The following is a 22748-nucleotide window of genomic DNA, read 5'->3' as shown; positions in this document are numbered from 1 at the left end:
GCAGAGCTCTCGTTTGAATGCTGCTCCTCTCGCCGCATACACACGCTCTCAGTTTCTATACAATGACACGCTTGTGAGTGAACGTGACGTGACGACACTTACTCCACGTAGTAACTGCCATATATAGGGTCGTCGATTTTCTCCCAGCCGTACGGCAGCTCTGTTAGGGAAAGGAAGAGGTAAAAGGGAGACAGAGATGTGAACGATGAACTGCTGCTTCACACGACTGTTTTAGATGACACTAGAGCTTAAACAAAATAAATAAATAAATAAATAAACAAACAAGAACGTTTTATTCTTACGACACTTTCATCGTTTTTTTATTTGTTACACGTCGAGTGGAAACAGAACCTGAGCCGAAACTAGCATTTCATTTCAAGCTCTGTGTCTCTCAGCCTCTTCTGTTTTTGTCAGAATTCAGAATCTGGTACAGTTGACGTGTTCGTACCCATAAATATATTTTGTGCTGCTGAATTCTTGTTGTTTGTTTTCTATAAGTGCAGCTCTGACAGTAGCACTGGCTGTAATTCATATCACAGGGTTATATTAATACACTCATTCCAATACAATACTGTTGCTATAGCAACAGTTCATTCACAAGGAATTCTGTTGTGGACCCGATTCTCAAGACTCTGCAGTCTAATAATAAGCAGATTAAAGCGTCTTTTCATTTAAGTTAAATGTAGAACTGTTTGAAACGGCGAGGTTTTCTCTGAGGAGACGTTTATTTAACGTATAAGGAAGGAGTCTCTGGAGAAAGCGCTTCGTAACAATCCACCATGAGAAAGTCTAGAGATAGAGGGATGGACCTTACGCTTTGTAAGCATTAACAAATTAACAAGCATTTGTTTGCCTGATTACTTCATAGACTTTGAGGTTGTTTTGATAGCTGCTCAAACATCAGAGATAACAGGAACGCTTCCATAACAGTAAAGAGAACTATACAGGAATAAAAAAATATTTCAGTCTAAAAAATGCTAAAAAGAAAAAAAAAAGAGGTCTAAAGTATCATTACTTATCAGTCTTATTAAAATAGTGTAAATAAATTCAGCTTGTTGTCTGCCAGATAAATAAATCTCTGCAAGTTCTATTACACCGAGGAAAGAATTCAAGCAGCTCACCTCAAAGCAGACCTTCAACATTCAGTTCTGCAATGAAAACACTTAAGGACATATTCAACCATGAGGAGACGTGTTCATGTATCAGTGAGTACCATGCTGTAGGATGGATGGGGAATAACATACGCAGTAAATTTTGGTCTGCCACTGAATCACCATGATGAACAAATGGGAACGAGCTGCAGTTTGATGACATCAACAGATTATTATTTCTGTGGCTTTTGTATTTATTTTACTCACAATGCAGCAAGAACCCGAAACACCTGAAGAACATTCAAAGGAAGGGTCATGTGTGCTTCAGGTCCGTTATGTTCTTCAAGTATGTTCACACAGAAACACGAACAAATGAGAAATGCTGTTTATACCAAAGATGTGATTCACTTTCACTGTGTTAAAAAACTACCCTTGGTGGTAGTTTTGAAGCTGTAAATAAGCTTCATTGAGATGATGTAGAAATATTTTTTAATTATAATCCGTAATGTGGTTATAAAAACAGTCTAATTATGTTTTAATTTGTGTACTGATGTCAAGCTTTGATCAGGTTTATGCATCTAACCAGCTGTGAAACCGTTATGTAGAGGAAGAAGGGGAAGGGCTACCAGGTGCTGATGCTGAATGAGGAAAAAAATGCAAGATGGCTGATGACCAAAGTGGTTAGTGAGGTTAAGGTTAGGGTAGGGAAAAAAAAGGAAAGAAAGAAAGGAAGAAAGAAAGAAAGAAAGAGAAAAAAAATCCCAGAACCTTGGACTCGTCTTAAAAATCACAAATAGATTTTCTATATCATGTGATTTTCTACACCTTGTGTATTATCACTTAGGTTCGCACAGAAATGCAATCAAGCAGAAATATTATACATTCAACCCAACCAAAGAAAACAACAGTCAAGTCTCTTTATATACTGTATAAGCATTTCCAGTTCCAAAAATACATTTCTTTTCTAAATCCAATTTCAACCTTTCACATTAATTACTGGTACTAGGTCTCAGATCAGAGGCACCTCTAGTTTCACAATATTTTTTCAGCATTTTGTATTTTGTTAATGATCTACAACAAATTACACAATTTTACTTTGATCCAAGGTTTATTTTTTCCATTGAAGCATTAATTAGTGCCTTAACGATTATGACAATGGAAGGTCCTCACATGAATAGTAAGGCAAATGTGTCTCTGTGTGTATGTATGTGTGTGTGTGTGTGTATGGCTACTGATTTTCTTCAGCTAGTGTTGGCAGAATAAACATTTGCTGTGGAGACTCTTGTTATGCAGAGTAAATGTTTTGGGCTGAAAGCCAGAAGGCCTGAAATTGACCAGCTTTGACAGTAATCACTGATGGGTATAGAGGAGTCTCCTGGAGGTTTATACAAAGACCCCCCCCATGCACACACCAACACAAACACACACACACCTACACACACACACACCAAACATACAGCTGAGGCTGAGTGGGAGAGAAAATGAGTCACCCTCGTCAATGACATTTTCTTAATGGAAGAGCGAGCTAGCTGACTTAAGCCAACCTGACTGCCTGATCTATGAATTAAACCTCTTAACAGAAAAATGAGACAAGGTTCAGCTCTAGACAAGTGGCGGTCTTTTTTTTTCTCATTTCACAGTATACTTTAAAACCATGTACCATGAAATACAATCTCGATCTCTAAAACAACTCCAAAGCAGAGCTTTTAATCCTCACAGAACTGTGGTGTGACATCTGAATTCAAATGTATAGCTATAGCTTACATGTTCGTGTAAAAAATGTCTTTTACAAGTTTAAACAAGAAACTGATCAAATTCTAATCAAATCTAATCAAAATTCAAAACTCTGATTTATCTAACTGACTCTGATTTATCTGTCTCCTTTTGATGCTTGACTTAGAACACAAACACCCCCCCCCCTACCCACACACACACCCACACACACACACACACACACACACACACTGTTTTAACTAAACAAGATTAACAAAAACAGATTCTGGAACAGAACACCTTAAATATCAATCTTGCACAAACCACCTTAAATCACTGGTCCTCCATGGTTAGTTGCCATGGCAACTGCAGAAGTCGTCTCTTTTTCAGGCTCTTTCATTCACCAAGTGTTTTATGTATATTTGAGAGCAGGGATGAGTCTAAACATGAGTGTGTTTTGTGTGTGTGTGTGTGTGTGTGTGTGTGTGTGTGTGTGTGTGTGTGTGTGTGTGTGTGTGTGTGTGTGTGTGTGTGTGTGTGTGTGTGTGTGTGTTTAAGAGAAAGACAACAAATGTCACAGTGTGAATGCACATTCTGTACTTATGAATATCTTCCCTCAGGATTTTCAAGATTTACTACATGTAAAATATGGCAGATTTGGTTTTAATAAATCACTTCTCCATATAACAAGAGAACAGCAAGAAACAAACATCCTCGACACAAAGAATAATATGTGCATCGTGTAGAAAACAAACAGGCAGAAATGATATATTTGATGAAATTGACAAATATGTAAATGCAGTAAATATTTGTGTTGTAGCCTCTGGAAAGTGGAAGCACTTTTAATGTCCATCAGAACTTCATTAGTATTTCTCCTGTGGACGTCACAATTCTTGAGCACAATCCTTACATCATTTAGCTCAGTAAGGTGTTTAACCACTACTAGACAAATGAAGATATGAACACCATTCATCTAAGGATTTTCCCACATTTGCAATTTTGATGATGGCAGTAGAGCTCACTGTCTAACACCTCACTCACAAATCTGCCCTAGTTTTGATTGTGTTGTAGACATGATGACTGTAAAAGCCATCATAAAATTTACATAATTTTCATCCTCAACGATCTCACAGGTCACACCTCCTTCAATAGAACTGACAAAATCATAGGCCACACCTACTTCTGTAGAACTGATAAGCTCACAGGCCACACCTCCTTCTGTAGAACTGATAAGCTCACAGGCCACACCTCCTTCTGTAGAACTGATAAGCTCACAGGCCACATCTCTTTCAATAGAACTCATAAACTCACAGGCCACACCTACTTCTGTAGAACTGATAAGCTCACAGCCCACATCTCCTTCAATAGAACTGACAAGCTCACAGGCCACACCTCTTTCAATAAAACTGATAAGCTCACAGGCCACACCTCCTTCAATAGAACTGACAAGGTCACAGGCCACACCTCCTTCACTAACCCTGACAGGCATAAAGGCCACACCTCCTTCATAGCCCCTGATGCCATGCTTCCTTCACTACACCAGACAAGCAGAGCTTCAACAGTGAGAGACATAAAATCACACAATCCCAAAGGAAATATGTTAACCTTTAAAAATAATATTATACTAGTAAAAAAAAAACAGATGCCAGGGGGCTTTCGGGCTTACAGACATGTTTATATGGATTCTTTTGCGATGTGAACTTTTGCCTGTTAGAACATACTGCACAGAGAAAAAAGACACCCTTAAAACCAGACATCACACTGGGCTGCACACAAACACGCAAGAGAAGGCTTTCAGCTGCTGATAGAGGCAAAAAATAGATTGGAGCTCTAATGGGGAGAGGAGTATTAGCAGTCAAGTCACACAGAAGCACTTAACAGACTGGTAGAAAGGGATATTGATTTTTTCTGGCCCTGATAAACTGCATTTCAACTAGGCAGAGGCTTTCAAACACGCTAAGTTTCAGTGCAAGAACTCAGCGATAACTAATAAACATAGACGTTCAAAATCTACTGAAAATTTCTTAAGCATAAAGAGAGGAAACAAAAGGTCACATCTATTTGTCTCTATTGTTTGCTTTGTGCTTTTGGTTTAATTGATCGGTTACATTACCAGCAACAAGAAATGTAATATTTTAAACTTTCTATAAGCTGAACTCATCTGTCTTGCGCTTTTGTCGGTGCCGCATAAAATACATATTAACGTTGTTTTTCAGGCATGGAAGTTCAGTTAAGACACCGAAAAAACCCTAAATTTTACACATATTTCTTATAATTAATATATAAATATATTATATATAACTTATATATATATATGCCTTTAATTAAAAAAAAAAATCTTCAGGTTGCTTTTGTAGGTTCAGAAGCACTTGCAAAAGCAGCATAAATTTCTTACACCTCTAAAAAAATCTCAATAATGTTTATTATTATGCGGAACTCAACTCCCGTCCTCAACTCAATTCTCGGTTAAGACTCTGAGAGGAATTGCGGAGGCAGCACTACAGTTAGTGGCAGATAATGAGGTAATGGAATAAAAATGAATTTCATGCCACCGCAGATAAGGAATCCCAAATACCAAGCTAAACAAATCAAATCTACCCGGAAGGTAAACCATTAACCAGCTACATGAACTCTACTGGCTATACTCCACACCTTTTATTACTGCTCTGATTGACAACTCTTAATGAGGGACGGCTACGTGTTCAGTCACCATCACCGTGACACTCTGACGTCAGCATCGTGTTCTCTTCTGTACAGCAGCAGACTGAAGTTCAGCTGCACTTCATATGTAAATAGCTAGTCCTCCTGCTGCATTATGCACGACTTATCGATCGAGGTGTTGTTTCCTCACATAGTAGAGACTTCGAGTGCTGCAAATATTCGAATATTCAGCATCATCAAAACTCGTAGCTGACAGGTTTACATCAGCTTTCAGTTATTTTAAATTTGATAGCAAGCTCTGTGCTGAGAATGCAGGTAATTGGTGACTTAGCCTAAGCTGGCTAAATAGGATTTCAAGATTTCTTTAATATCAGGATTTATTAAGAATTGGTTAGTGTTGTAAGAAGCAAGCAATTTACTAACCTCCTCAAAGGAAACAGTTAAGATGACTTGTGATGTGTGATACTATAGTGAAGAAACTAATTAATATCGTCATATAAAAAAGCTTAATATCAATGAACTAAGCCAAATTCATAACAATTCGCCTCTACACACACACACACACACACATATATACAGACACACATAAAGACACACACAGACACACACAAATACACACACACAGATACACATACACAGACAGACGCGCACACACGCACACACAGACACAGAGACACAAACACTAAGATACAGACACACATACACACACACAGTCACACACATAGACACAGACACACAGATACACATGCACAGACAGATGCACACACACACAGACACAACACTCAGATACAGATACAGATACACATACACGGACAGATGCACACACACATACACACACACACAGACACACACATAGACACAGACACACAGATACACATACACAGACAGATGCGCGCACATGCACACACACATACACAGGATGCTGGTGCTTAAAATGTCTGTAAATCTTAGATTATCTGAAATTTGATCACTATGCTAGATGACAACCTATATTAAAAATGACTGAACAATACAAAAACAAGCTGAATAATTTATTTAGAACAAAGTTTAGTTTATTGTTTAGTTGGAGGCAGTTGATAGGAACAATAACAGTGCACTAGTGTTGTGTAATAAAACGATCTTGTGACATGAATTAGGGAATAATATGACAAAACTTACAACACGGTATATTCTTGTGTCTATTCATAAATTCTTAAATGCACTGCAACAGTTAGAATAAATATTAAATGCAGTATATGCTACATTTTTCTTATTTATGTGGCATTGTAATTGTATAATATGTGTGCACTGTATAAGTACATCATAGTATTTCCAAAATTGTAGCAAGTGGGGCTAATTCCATTTGTAGGAAGAGCTGGATTTTATATAGTTTTAAGGCAGGAGTTGAATTATAATATTTATACAAAAGTTTCCTTTATAAAGTCGGACAGTCTGTGCCATTAAACCGCATAAAACATATATAAAAGTTGTAAAACTCTGTTCTCTACCGGCATTGCTCGACTGGTCCCACCATATCCCAGGTTAAAAGCACTGTATACATTAAACTCTTTTCAGTTCTGGCACGGAGGTGGTGGAATGAACTTCCCCTAGATGTTCGAACAGCTGAGTCACTTCAAACGCCGGGTGAAGACCTTCACTGTCAGGATCCAGCCCAGACTTTGGCCACGTGCTTTTGTTTATTTTCTATGTTCACGTGTCTGCCGTGCCCTTGTCTCTTCCTCCCCGCCTCTGCACACCTGTTCCACATGTGTTAATTGTCATGTCTATTTAGCCGTGAATCCTTGCCTTTCTATGTCGTCTCGAGTCACGTCTTGTGTCATGTCTGGTTTTGTCTGTGTACTTGTTTTGTGTGTTTTTAAGTTGATAATCCCTTTTATTTTACGCTATCCTGCATTTGGGTTTGTTTTTACCCCTCACCGCTGTCATTCATCTTCCTGAAACACTTAAACTAGCATTTATTTTCCCGGTTTATTTTACACGTTTAAAAAAAAAAAAACGCTCCCAACAGATTTTTAGGTTTGTGATATCCTAAGTCTGTAACCTAGTGCAAATAGTAATGCACTGTGTACTTTAAAGTCTAGTGAATGGGTTTTTGGGATCATATCGTCTTGAACGAAATACTGACCTATTTTTCCTAACTGGACAAGATGTTACGGTAAATTTTGAAAATGGTAAAAAATTCACACCCAACATTCCACACTTTGTTTTTTCAGTAGAATAATTGCATGATCCAGGAATTGGCAGTTTACTTCTTGCATGGTTGTTGATCAGAAGGTCAGAGTTTAAGCCCCAGGACAGCAAAGCTGCCAGGATCTTAAGGCAAGGCCCTTAACCATCTTTGCTCCAAGGTGCTGTATCACTGTATTATAGCTGCCCCTTCGCTCTGACCCCAACCTCAAAAACTGGGATAGGTGGACAAAAATAAAAAGAATCCACTGTACTTTAATGTATGTGTGCCAACAACAAAAGCTGCTTCTTTTATTTATTCTACAAAATGCACGAACAGTGCATGAGATTTAAATTGCACCTTATGATGATACACATATGTTCTACTGTAATCTACAGTAGATCTAAATCTAAACCAGCTCTTAGTAGTCACATTATATCTGTTTATAGTTGATGTGTAACTAAACAGGTATTACAGTGACTTCATATTCTAGCTGAATCCAGCTGTTTATTTCTGCTCGGGTAAATTTATAACCTGAATGAAACCGATCCAGACACGTGGAGAGCATGTGCAACTCCACACAGACAGTAACCTGAGATCAGGATCCAACTGAGGACCCTGGAGCTGTGAGGCTTTGTGTTTCTAAGCTTGTTAAGGTGTAAATGAATCCCCATGCCCCGTGTCCACACACGTCTCCTTCTGACGCTTGTAGCGTTAGCGTAAATCCTGTTACTGTGGCAGGAAATCTCTAGCCATTTCTAACTAAAACATCAGATCATGATCATGAAACATGAGAAAGCTAACTGGCCTGTCGTTTGTGAAGGTGAAGGAATAGTCAGCGTCTCATATACAGCTGTGTCAGTCACTACATGTCCATCTTCAGACCAGTTAACAGTCTCAAATTTTCCCAACTCTGTTTCCCCAGAGGCCAAAAATGAAGTGTGCGTCTGTTTTTATTGTGTCCATGCATTCAGCATTGAATTTCATTGTCATGTCACAGTCTACATTGGTTGTTAATGACCACCACTAGCTTACTGGTGGCAATATTTTCATAGAAAAGTTTCCACCCAAATGTTTCCATCTTCAAAGTACATGCTGATATCAAACCCATTTCCTCTCTCTGAGATGCCCCAAGTGCTTGTTCATAAGCAGCTAAAATTTAAAGGTGATTATCTTCAACCAGTAAAATTCCGTGTGAGGTTATCGACAGAGGGCGATGCGACTAAGGTGCACACGACTCATTATGTATCAGACTTACAATGAAATCACTTATTTGTTTATACTTCCTGAAAATGTCTGATAAGTCCATTCCCATTACCATTCCAGCACAATGAAAGGGTTAAGAGCAAGCTTTTTGTGTGTTAATATGGATTTAAAAATCAGCACTGGTGGCTAAACAAAACTCTGTGACAGAAAGCTGCAGCATTTCAGGATGAACTGAAGTTATTTGTTAAGGAGACATCAGGAGGCATCAGACAGAATAATGCTTCATTATCAGAGAGCATCCTCTTAGCCCCGGACGTGTGATTACTAGACGTAACCACTCAATCACATATAAAGGAGAGGCTCTGCTGTAATTACTGCAAATCTTCACTGGAGCAGACCGAGCAGTGAAATGACAGAATGACAGCTTGGCCAGATTCACTGCTTATGTTCTGAACTCAAGTACTGCAGATTTAGATGGAAGATCTCGACAACATGTTGACCAAACAACAGCCAAAAACAAGCACCAGAGCCAAACGATGTTAGACACGAATCTCGCAGCCGAAACGGTGACCGGTGACTTGCTGACATTTTGTTTAGCTGTGAGCATAAACACGTTCGAACCTTTCCTAGAAGATTGTTTACATTCATCTGTATTAATGCACTGAACTAGCTAACCGTGCTGTATTACTTTACATCACACACCAGTTTAGTTTGGTTTCTAGGCAACAAAACTAGAACATCACAATGAGCTAGCTAATAAAAACAATGTAAAATAGCCAAGTAAGAGCAAACTAGAAGAAAATCTTTCCATGCTTTAGCTATGACTCCTTTAGTGTTGTATAATTTTTTTTAATTAATTTTTTGATATATTGGAGCTTTTGAACTACTGCTCACTATTTTAAGGTAAAACAATCATTCTTTTACTGCAAAGAACTTCATACATTAATTTCATTCATGTGAGGACCTTGTGTAGTGTAACTTTCCCGAACACAACGACAAACTGTCTCCGAGGCTAAGTTACCTAGGTCAAGATACCTAAATCATTGATTGGAAGAAAAAAGCCTTAAAATACCACACACACACACACACACACACACACGCGCGCGCGTGCACGCACACTTACCGTCGTCTTCACATTCCTCTGGAGGTTTGGCTTTCTTGGCTAATCGAGGATCGAGCCATGACGTTGTTTTGGTGTTGTGACTAAGAAGAAACGGAGGGAAAAAATAGAGAAAAAGTTTGATGTACTGCTGACGGTTTGCTGACGTATGTACGGCTTGATTTTGTTGCAGCTCTTGTGGGATTATAACACAAACAGATTTATACTAACAAGAATCTACTCCACCTGCTTCTAAAATATAGCTGCTATATGTGACTCCATCAGCTACTCTCATATAAAGAGCTACTCAGGGTGATAAAGCGTTCGCCTGAGTGGTGATAAGTATACAGTGTGCAAGATTTCAGATATCCCACAAGGCCATTGGCGCAGAGGGTGGGAGAGATCCAGTTAGAGGAATAGCAATCAATAATTTTAATGAGTCTCTAGCCTCCTATTAAAGAGGGAATAGAAGAGGAGAAGAAGGAAAACATCTCTCTCTCTCCCGCTCTCTCTCTGTCCTTCCCTTTCACTCACTCAGCTAGTCTGTATTCTGTCTTGTCTCTGAAACCAGTTGAAGCTTTGTTCATCAGCATGACGCATTTAAACCTCACTATGATCTCTTTTCCCATTTTGTGACCGAACCCACAGACTAAAAATAAAAGATTTGCAATGTAATTAACTCTAATAAATAAAACCGCAAAATGTTTTCTGGTTCTTACTTACTCTCATTAATAATTCATAGCTCTGTGACACCATGCAAAAAAAGGGAAGGCTAATCTCTCCACATAATTCATAACATCGCACAGACGCTCTCCATTAGGCAACAGTGTGCGTCTCCATCTGTCGGTGTCTTAGTCTGAAGTGCACTTCACTCACTCGATGAAGTAGACTTCTCCTTTCTCGGTGTAGGCCATCTCCCAGTTGTCGGGGAGCGGCCCGAGGTCGTCGTTGCTCTGCGAGTCGGCCGGGGATTTGGGGGCATCGTGTTCCTCTTCAGGGGCGTCTGTGCCTGTCAGGGTGGGCGTCTCGGCGGGGCATGACTGCGGAGGCACGTCGCCTGACGCGTCGGTGCTCTTGTCTTCGTGCTCACTTGATTCTGCGGGTGAGAAATTCCACCTATTTTTAGAAAAGCCGATCGTTTGACACGAGGGATTATTTAAACATAAATTTTAAAAAAGGCAAAAAGCAGTAAAACAATGTGACACACATGCTGGTGGGAGATACTCAGCAGGTACACACCAAAACATGGACCAGTGGTTAATAAATAATCTTTAACATGACAATGAAATTAAATTTCAATGATCCCAAAAACTATTCATCTCTATTAAGATATTTTTATTTTCATCGTCAAGTCTCTTTGTTCTGCCTCAGTAGAATTTTGTCATGTTAAGATGTTTGTACCATCTCTGACCCACAGGACTACACGGCTCCACGATTCTGAGGTTCAACTCTACCGCTCCTTATTCCCTAAGTCTGATGTGGTACAGCAGGAATCGATCTAACCTGTAAAGTAAGGAGGTAAATAATAGTCTACATTACAAACCATCAGTAGACTTATCTGCAGATCAACATTTTGAGTCAAGATGACATTTTGTGCTACAGGTTTATCGATGCTCTTCTGGCTCACTGGGGTTCTGTATAAAACACTGAGGTTCTGTCCTTTCCCAGTAAAACCTTTTCCCCTGGAGAGCAGTGAACCCTTTAAAGCAAAACAAATGTAAAGGATGTGATAAAGAAGAAACGCTTTGAGACATTTGAAAATAGCAGATTTATGAGCTGATTAAATTTAAGAGGGAAAAGTTTTGCTGTTATTAATACCATAAACCATCTTATATAACACTGTTGTTTCTGTTGAAATAAATATATACCGTCTGCAGTATTTTCTTGTTTGAATTTGTGCAATAAGAAGAAGAAAGAAAGAAAAAAAGAAAGAAAGAAAGAAAGAAAGAAAGAAAGAAAGAAAGAAAGAAAGAAGATAAGAGCAGAAAGAAAGAAAGAAAGAAAGAAAGAAAGAAAGAAAGAAAGAAAGAAAGAAAAAAGAAAGAAAGAAAGAAGATAAGAGCAGAAAGAAAGAAGATAAGAGCAAAAAGAAAGAAAGAAAGAAAGAAAGAAAGAAAGAAAGAAAGAAAGAAAGAAAGAAGATAAGAGCAGAAAGAAAGAAGATAAGAGCAGAAAGAAAGAAAGAAAGAAAGAAAGAAAGAAAGAAAGAAGATAAAAGCAGAAAGAAAGAAGATAAGAGCAGAAAGAAAGAAAGAAAGAAAGAAAGAAAGAAAGAAAGAAAGAAAGAAAGAAAGAAGTTCCGCTCGAGTTGCGCTGTGTTGTTTCAGAAAGCTCTGGAGCTGCATCTGTACTCTACATACGCTATACATAAGTTATACACACGTTATACACACGTTATACACACGTTATACACACATTTTACACACATTATACGTATACTATATACATACGTTAGCCAAACCTGTGTCTAAAGCAGTGTTTAAAGTCTAAAGCAGTGAGCCTGATGGTTTCCTCCCGACATCAATCAGTATTCTCAGATAGTCAACCTGAAGCCTGGTGCTGAAAGCTGTGTAGAATAAAAAACAGTCTACATCTCATACTACTGAAGGGAAAAAGGAAAATAAAAAGTGGCCAGCTGTATCAATAAAGTGAATTTCGATTTCAAAAACACACCCTTTAGCTGTACTGAAAAACCTCTGTGTGTGTGTTTGTGTGTGTGTTCAAAGCACTTTTAAGAAAGACCTCAAGATTGCACTCGCTGGCACTTGATTCAGCCTGGGACTCAAAGACGACTCCATATTTCATTGAAGTGTCGAGGGTCAGACAATATCGCAACAGAACACCAAAAAAGAAAAAAGAAAACACAATGTAAAGGTGAAATCTGAGTTCTGTCGCTGCCTCGCAACACTGTCAGACCAACCCAGGGACACAGAAACAACAAGAACCAAAAAACTGTAAAAGCTAATTATTTACAGAAGTTTCTAGAATTACATCCACATACTGAAAGCTTAAATGAAATACATAAAAGTATAAAACTTATAAATTTGTAATGTAATAAATATCAGAAATCGCTACTCGTTATTAGAGACGTGAAAGCAACTGTGAGACGGGATTATAAATAATTACTGTGGAAATAATTTACAATCGTATTTCTCTGCTGTCACCAAGATGAGGTTCCCTTTCCAGTCTGGTTCCTCTCAGACATTCATCCTTATATCATCTAAGGAGGTTTCTGGCTTTCTAATTAGGCTGAAAAAATATTTACAAGGTGTCATTCATTATCATTTATTTAAAACTAAATAATATCATTTATTTACATTGAAAATATTCCGTGTAAAATATACATTTTTTATTAAATTTATATATATATTTCTGTAAATCTGTTTTGCGACCTAGGGAGGCACGGTGGCATACTGGTTAGCACGTTCGCCTCACACCTCCAGGGTTGGAGGTTCGATTCCTGCCTCCGCCTTGTGTGTGTGGAGTTTGCATGTTCTCCCTGTGCCTCGGGGGTTTCCTCCGGGTACTCCGGTTTCCTCCCCCGGTCCAAAGACATGCATGGTAGGTTGATTGGCATCTCTGGAAAATTGTCCGTAGTGTGTGAGTGCGTGAGTGAATGAGTGTGTGTGTGTGCCCTGTGATGGGTTGGCACTCCGTCCAGGGTATATCCTGCCTTGATGCCCGATGACGCCTGAGAAAGGCACAGGCTCCCCGTGACCCGAGGTAGTTCGGATAAGCGGTAGAAAATGAGTGAGTGAGTGAGTGTTTTGCGACCTTCGTCCGTTGTTAAAACCGCTATACAAATAAAATATTAGAATGCAAAGCATCTAAATATATATATGTATATGCCAGTTAAAGCTTTAGCTTCAGCTAAACTTTAGTTTATAACTTTAGTTTATTATTTTGTTTATTTTGCTACCTGAAATCAGAAGCTCCACATTTTGATGTTTTTAACACTACACCGAGTTACAAATTGAATTTTAGATATATATTTCATAATTAATTGACTGATCTCTTGATTGAATGTATAAGTTTTCATTCAAATCTAAAGTATCCACTAAATATCCAATAAAAAGGCTCAAAGGCTGTTGATTTGAATGATATGATGCAATAAATAATAAAAATATTTCTTGAATAATTATAATTATCATTATAATCAATAACCCTAGGCAAAATACTGAGAAACAATATATATATATATATATATATATATATATATATATATATATATATATATATATATATATATATATATATATATAAATATATATTCTTTTTATTATTATTATTATTATTATTATTATTATTATTATTTTACTTTTTCTTTTTTTTTGCATGCAACTTATCTCTGAACCTTTATGATGAACATCAATCTTCTGGCACAAGCATATGTCATATGTCTCATATCAAGGTGACAATATTCACTCATACGCCACATTCTGCACCAATAAAATTTCACCAAGCCCACCTTAACAATAAATAGTAATAAATCACTATATGCCGTTTAGAAACATGTTGTGTGTATGTCACTTCATACATAAGCTTTGTTCTTTACCCAAATTTTCATGAATAGACTTATTTCTCTGCAAATACATTTGGGCTTATAAATGACGTGTTAACACGGTACAGTAAACGTGGGTGTGTTCAAAATGCAAAAAGATTTTTCTTAAGAGTCCGTAAATTACGAGGGTACACAGAACACTTTTGTTAACGTGTCGTGTTTTGTGAAGCCTCGTTGTGTTTGCAGAGAAAATGAGAAGTTTTCCAGCAGGACTCATAAGTATGTCATAAAAAGAGTCAACCTTACGCATGAAGTGAGCTAAACCATGCGTGTCCTTAGGAGCTGAATCCTCCCTCAGACTGAGAGAGTTTCTTTTCCCTAAAATTTTGGTGAAAATCAAAATTTTCCAGTTCTATTAGAAAACAAGCAAACATGGCACTTCCCCTTTGAGCAGGTTCTGCTAACCTGGTGTGATAGCAATGCCGTTGCCGTTAACGACAGGACTCTCCTCCTCCTCTTCCTCAGGAGGCTCGATGCTGTCCTTCTCCATGTTGCTGACCGACTTGTTCCTCTTCCTCTTCCCCTCAGCGCTGGGGCGAGCACCTGGCAGCAGCTGGTCAGTCACATTAAACAGCATGTGCGTGGGCTCTGCCGGGGGCTTGGGCGTGCCATAGAAGTTATCTAGAACCAAAAGAGAACCCATTTTACTAATTTACATCTGAGAACCTGAGAATCCATCAGGATTTACAATCCAAATCATTCAGCACAAAGATCTCATGAAAGACAGCAAAAAAACAAAAGTCCAAATTGAGGTACTTTGCTTCGAAAAGGCACGTCACGCATCGGGAGCGGCTCAGTGTGCACCTTGATTTATTTATAGCCATTTTTCAATCATGTTTTTGGTAACGCTACCCAGTTTCTTTATTTATTTCTCTTCTCTTTACTGTGTGATGCTTGTTATTAAGACGACCTCTATCACAAAGAGCCCGAACCTTTTATTCAAGATTGAAAAGAAGTCATGTGTATCGGGGGGAATCTGGTTTAATGATTAAAAATTGAGTGTGTGTGTGTGTGTGCGTGTGTGTGTGTGTGTGTGTGTGTGTGTGTGTGTGTGTGTGTGTGTGAGGTTTATGAATTCATTTGCAGGTCTGTAGGGAAGAGACAGATGAGGGCTGACGGTGCAGTCCATAGCTGTAACGATAAGTTCACTTACAAACTGTGACCCAGAATTGCACCCATTTACGCAAACCTCTTCTTACAGAGAAAATACAGATACAACAATGGAAGTGTTTTCATTTCTTTATCTTAACGTGTGTGATTACGACATCAGGTGAGTTCAAGTCACTTCACTTGGAGCAACATGGAGGTGGATAACTTCCTCTTATTTAACTACAAAAAAAACAGCAAGGTTTTAAACTCCAGTTCCAAAACGAAGAGCAAATAATGTGCATTTTGTTTTGTTTTTTTTTCTTCTGTTTTTAATCAGTTTACAAATCCACTGTAAAGTCTAATTGATTGTATTTCAATGAAACACAGAAACTGAACTCAGCTTCTGAGACAAATAAACATTCAATTTCAACTAATTTACCATCAACTACAGGACAGAATTTACATCCATTAATTCCAAAGTGTTTTCTGACTGCCAGAGTTTCCCACTCGTAATTACGACTTTGTGATGCCGTCCAACTCGTAAACACAAACTTGTATCGTAGTGGTAAACAGCAGAATTGTCTACATGTTACTAGAGATGTAAAAGCATATGGATATAAATAAATAACTGTTAAAGCTCCAGCTTCAGTTCTGATAACAGCCGTGTAGAGGTTAGTTTAGATAACGTCAGCTTTTTGTCTAAACCTAGACATTGTTTTAATCATTTTGCCCAATGTATTATTGTTTAGTTATATATTTATAGTTTTATTTATAGCATATATTAATATAGGTTACTTGATTGTCTAAAGTATCCACTTATCCAAGAATGAATGATCCATATTTTTCCTGAATCCTGAATAATTACAATAAATATTCTGAAATTTAACATTTTGAACAAACAATGTTTAAAAAATCCGGATTATTCATTGCGATTTTGAGCAGTGTTACCAAATAATTTACACTCCTCAAGTTAGACATAGTAAGAGTTTTTTTTGAGATTTTGGAGTTTATTTTCTAACTTAGACTACAGCCGGGGTTTAGTGGTACTCTAAAGCGGTGTAATATTTTCCCCCTGGTGTTTGTTCTACTTTATTCCTGAACCCAGCTGCATTATCTTGGACTTCGTTGTGAAAAAGGTAAAAGTGGTGTTTTACTTTATTAAACTAGTTTTTATGATGTGACGGATTTTCGAGTTTGAATCCCAGGTCCACCAAGCTGCCTCTCCTGGGCCCCTGAGCAAGGCCCTTAACCCTCAATTGGTCTGTTGTATAAATATGTCACTCTAAATGAGGGTGTCTACCAAATGCTGTAAATGTATTTGTTTTTGTTTTCTTTTCTGAACCTATTATAGTTTTTTTTTTTTTTAAAAAAAAGGTTATTATTTAAATAAACTCTAGTTATTGAACTCTACATGTTAGTAGAAAAACTCACAGAGAGTTTACTCCGAAGGCCAGAATATGCTATGTAGCTTTCAATAAACTTTTTTTCTGAAGATAACTCTCTATTGTAAGATGTAACCTTTATGATTTCCCCAGAGGAAGAAACCAAGCATCACTTCAGGGCATCTGATGGACAAGTGTAGCAAGAAAGGAATTTAAAGATAGTCTATTAATAACACAGCAAAGTGTTATAGATGAAAAAAATCTATGACTGGATCTGTCATATAGTACATTTTGTACATTTACAGTGGTGTCGCTTGAAAGTTTGTGAACCCTTTAGATATTTCTGCATAAATATGACCCACATCATCAGATTTTCATACAAGACCCAAAAGCAGACAAAGTGAACAGAATCAGACAAATATATAATACGTGGTAATTTTTTTATTCAGAAAAATGTTTCAATATTATATACCTGTGAGAGACAAAAGTATGTGAACCTCTAGGTTTAGTACTTAATTTCAAAGTAAAATTAGAGTCCATCTGATTTCAGTCAATGGAATGACAATCAGGTTTGCTAAAGATCACGTGGACAGACCAGAGGACTATTAGAAAAATAAATTGTGGACAAATGAGACCAAGATAGAACGTTTTGTTTTAAATGAGAAGCGCTATTTTTGGACAAAAGAAAATTTTGCATTCCAGCAAAATAACCTTATAGCTTCTGTAAAACAAGGTGGTGGTAGTATTAGGCTTTGGGCCAGAAAAGCTTCCCATCATTAATAAAACAATAAATTCAGAGGAAAATGGCATGAAATCTGTCCTGCATCACAAGAGAAAATGGGTCATACATCAAGACAACGATCACAAGTACACAAATCTGTCTACCAAAAAATGATCAAGGCCAAACAAATATAAATGTTATGAAATGGCTAAGTCAAAGTCCTGACCTCAATTGAAAAGAAATGTTGTGGAAGGACCTGAAGCAAGCAGTTCATGTGAGGACACCAATCAAAATCCCAGAGTCGAAGCTGTTCAGTTCAGGGGAATGGCTTCAATTTCTTCCAAGCTGTTGCACAAAACTGATCAAAAGTTACCAGAAAGCTTACTTACAGTTATTGCTGCACATGGGGATCACAGCAGATACACAAAACAATTTCACATACTTTTGCAAGGCACAGATATTTAATGCTGGATCATTTTTCTGAATAACTAAATGAAGAAGCATGATATTTTTGTCTCATTTGTTCGATTGCGTTCATTTGTTTACTTTTAGGACTGGTGTGAATATCCGATTATGTTTTGGGCCATATTTATGCAGAAATATAGAAATTTCACAAACTTTAAAGCAACACTGTACATAACAAAATGTAAAAATCAGCAGCTCTGACAACAGCTCTGGCTGTAACTCAAATCAGAAGGTTAAATGAATTTACTAGTTTTTGTTTCCATAGTAACAGCTCATTCACAGGGACTTGGATGGCAGAGACGTTGTATAGTGTAAGTTTACTAATACACGGAACTAAAAACATACTGTTATTAAAAAAGAAAAGAAAAGAAACATTGATATGGTGAAGTCTACTGTCAGTAGATGTCTTTTAAACATCTATGTAAGGAGTCTCCAGTGTCAGAGTTCTGCAACGGTCAGAAAATATTCTGCCATGTGAAACTATATTTATTTGATTTATTTATATAAGTGAAGTGACATACGGCTAAGCATGGTGACCCATACTCAGAATTTGTTCTCTGCGTTTAACCCATACAAAGTGCACACACAGCAGTGAACACACACACACCGTGAACACACACCCTGAGCAGTGGCCAGCCATTTATGCTGCCGCACCCAGGGAGCAGTTGGGGGGGTTCGGTGCCTTGCTCAAGGGCACCTCAGTCGTGGCCGGCACGAGACTCGAACCCACAACCTTAGGGTTAGGCGTCAGACTCTCTAACCGTTAGGCCACGACTTCCCCAATGATATAATAATAATAACAGTAATAATAATAATAATAATAACAGCAATAATAATAACAACAATAATAATATTGCTAATAATAATAATTATTACTGTTTTTTATTTATTTATTTGTTTGTTTGTTTGTTTATTTATTTATCTGCCAACATAAACTGATTAGTCTTTTGTACGTTCCCCAACATCAAATGTAATATTAAAATGTAATATTAAGTGTTTAATTAATCATTTCTACATTTTAATCACTGGTAAATTGCTGGCTTTATATTAAAAATGTAAGATGTTGAGATGCAGTGTTATACAAAGTGAAAATCAACTAACAGTCACTGCGCTTCATTGTTTGGCTCCAGCAGCACACCCTGTTGTGTTTTATTTCTTCTCGGTTTTAAAATCCTTCCCAAATCTGCTTCAAATTCTTAACTGCGCTGCACCATGAACCTGAAACTCGCCTTGTGTCCTCTTTTCAGTACAGTGTTGCGAGCAAGAGTCAAAAACACATGTAATGAAAAGCAAAGACATGCTGTTGACAAACAGGCATGGCTGTGAGCCTAGTCCGACTCCGTCTCCCACACACTGCTCTCACACTGCGCTACACACATGGCACCATGATGCAGTATGACAGAAGATCAGTGTGAAGTCTAGACCCAAAAGAAACCTGCACCTGAAAACTAGTGCACACACCTGACAGCAAGCTCCCTCAGGCCCAGACTGCGCAACTCTACCTCTGTGTGTGAGATGTGTACCTGAGGTTACCTAGAACTGTGTCAGAATATACTCACTAATAGTGTGTGTGTGTGTGTGTGTGTGTGTGTGTGTGTGTGTGTGTGTGTGTATTCATTCTGGGAGGATGTTTCAAATAAAAAAATAAAAGCTAATCTGAACAATACAATTCATGAGTGTGAATCTTTACAGGTTCGTTCGATGCTAATGTAGCAGTTTATATCTTATATTTATATAAGTGAACTTTCTGCTCATCATTACTTCTACATTTATTTGCCTAACAGATACACATAAGCAAAAGTAAAAGTAAGGGCAATAAAATCTCTTTTTGTTGCAAAGCGATTTTATTGCTTGTACTGAAATAAACGTAAACAAGTTTCCTAAGACTTGACTGAAGGATGTAGAGTGAGCGTGATCGATTTATGTGTTATTAATATAAACCAGTGACACTGTGAAATCTCTCGAGGATGTTGGAGCTTATAGGAAGCGTAACTATAAAATTGTGTCTGTTTTAAAGTATCAGTGTTGTGGGTGTTGTTGGTGCATTCAAGGCTTTGAAACTACACGCTCAAATCACGTTGGATGTACAGAAACAAATAATGTTAATACAATGTTCCTCTGATGTATGCATTGGAATGAAATTAATTCAGTCTCTGCATTTAGTTTAACAACTTTCCAAATCAGGGAACTATTATTTACAGTTGCTAATAATAGACACATAATACCAAATAATATTTGATCAGATATACTTTATTTTGGGGATTAGTGACATTTCAGAAACACATGAAACAATCAATCAGAACCTGGAACACAGTGCTGCTGCTAGTCAAAATGGGGTCCTTTAAATGACATTAAACTGAGAAAAAAGAGCACTTTCTATTTAGATCTGTATTTGTTTAGAACATACTGCATTTGTTTAATCCAAATAATATATTCATATTCAGGGACATGTACGGTGCCTAGAAATTGCTAGCAAATTTTCTATTATTATGCTAGTTTAATGTGTACCAATTGTTATATTCCAAGAATTTATTCACAGTTTAATGTATATGGTTATCATTTTTATATATTATTACTACAGGCACAACGGCTATAAATACCTGTGTTTTTATTACGCATTTGGCTTTTTTATGTAACCACCACAGCTTGGAAAGGTGATTGTCTAGACATATTATGTTGAATTGTTTACATAATCGTCAGAATGGTGTAATTTTAGCAAGCAGGTAATCACTTGATGCTTGTAGTAGGCATCTGCCACCTGCCAAAATGCCTAAACCACAGAATAAAGTGTCTCACTGCTAATATCCATCACTTAATCTTCCAGGAGCTCGCAATAAGCCAAGACAGTGCCGAATTCCACACTACACTAAAATGCTATTGTTATTTTTATTGTTGTTAAATTGTAAACTAATTTAATTTGACAAAACATCCACAAACTAACTGTAAATACTTTGAAATATAAAGATGTAGAATGTTGTGCTGGAGCTCCTGATTCAAGCCCAGAGCAGCAGCACCTCGAACTACGAACTACATTGGAAATGCGCAGTGAGGCGGAAACCCAGCAGCCAAATATAGTCCAGAACAAAGGTTCTGTCACAAGACTGCGAATAAAATATACACCGCCTCACATTTACACACACGCACACACACACACACACACTCACAAAAAAAACTCTAACTAATGTTTACATCCACAACATTTTACTACAGCATTTTATTCATTATGGTTGACGCTGCACCTCCCTTGTAAATTATTGTAATGTACTGTCTTGCAAACATTTATGTAGTACTGTATAGTGTACTTAGTTCTGTGTTGTCTCCTGTAGCTCTGTGTTTTTTGTAGAAACATGGTCCTGGGACCAAATGAAGCAACTCAGTACATCCTACTAGCTCTGTGCTGTGAAAATGGGACTTTTTCGTAAACAAGGCAATCACGCTCGTTTGCGCTTGATCCGTTCAGTTAGTATGTAAAAGATACGGCAAAGCTCGAAACAAGCAAAGACTCGTGTTAAACTCCACAGTAAAGAGAATGTCTGAGAGAGGTGTTCACACTCAGCATGAAAACTGGGGCACTGCGATGGATTTCTCACAAGTACATATTTTTTACTTTTAATCAGGAAGGTAGAAAATAATTGTAGAGAATTTGGAGCTTTTATTGTGCATTCTAGAGCAAACACACACACACACACACACACAAATGGTGTAATTAACAACACACTTTGCGTATACTGCTATTTTAAGGGTTTTTTGTTCATATTTTATTAAACATATTAATCATGTGCTTAAACAAGGAACCAAAAAAGTGTGTTCAGCACATCAGAGCATATTCAGAGTTCACTTAAACAAGCAATAAGGATTTAATAGAGAATCTGTGCAAGTTCATTTCAATCTCAACAGTAGCTCTGAACTCGTGGGCCATTAATGTGTGCATAAGATAGGTAAGTGGGTGGGGTTTGGCTAAAACAGAGGCGTGTCTTATTTAAGAACAATACTGATCTAGGATTTATCAAACTGTATTGTAGTATTAATCCCTTATCAGTGACTGACAGTTTGATGCAAGCACTTAATGACATGCTATAAACATATATACACACATGCACAAATGATGGAATGTAATTTGAGGTCAATATTAAATAAGAAAATGTTTAGTCCAGTTATAATAATTAGAAAAAGAAGAGGAAGAATCAAATATCACAGCGATTATTACAACTAGGACTATTCATACATAAAAAAACAATATAGTATCAATGCTTGTATGTATTAAAATAGCACTTTAGTATAAATTCATATACTTTTATGTCACCTTGCATTTTATTTGACAACAGACAAAAATAACACAATTTCTTTATTCATTGTGCATTTCCTAGTGCAAATTTTTTCAGGTGGTCAAGATGCTAATAAAAAAAATATCCATCTCAGAAACTACTCAAGAATTTACATAATCTCGGTGTAGCACAATGAACATCTATTTAGATTCCTGCCTAACTGATGTGCACAAATTTTTTTATTGCATCAGAAGCAATGGACACAATGCAACATAGTTCACCTGCCCATTGTGGATAAAATGCTATTAGCTTAACTGAACCCCACATG

At 37.4% G+C, this 22748-nt stretch overlaps 1 protein-coding gene across 14 annotated transcripts in view; it reads right to left on the bottom strand.

Annotated features, from left to right (window-relative positions):
• magi2b (membrane associated guanylate kinase, WW and PDZ domain containing 2b) overlaps positions 1-22748 on the bottom strand; it is a 135756-nt gene that overhangs the window by 51851 nt on the left and 61157 nt on the right. For 13 of the 14 annotated variants that reach the window (XM_060884430.1, XM_060884433.1, XM_060884434.1 and 10 more), the window contains exons 4-7: positions 14904-15119; positions 10814-11033; positions 9962-10041; positions 103-160 (exon numbers count right to left, since the gene is read on the bottom strand). In XM_060884430.1, coding sequence (XP_060740413.1) covers positions 103-160; positions 9962-10041; positions 10814-11033; positions 14904-15119 — 574 coding nt within the window. The remainder of the gene's footprint in view (positions 1-102; positions 161-9961; positions 10042-10813; positions 11034-14903; positions 15120-22748) is intronic. The other variant, XM_060884435.1, reaches the window with a different exon arrangement.

This window comes from Tachysurus vachellii, chromosome 13 (assembly GCF_030014155.1).
Source record: "Tachysurus vachellii isolate PV-2020 chromosome 13, HZAU_Pvac_v1, whole genome shotgun sequence".
NCBI lineage: Eukaryota > Metazoa > Chordata > Actinopteri > Siluriformes > Bagridae > Tachysurus > Tachysurus vachellii.
This window is presented reverse-complemented; position numbering and strand designations above follow the sequence as displayed.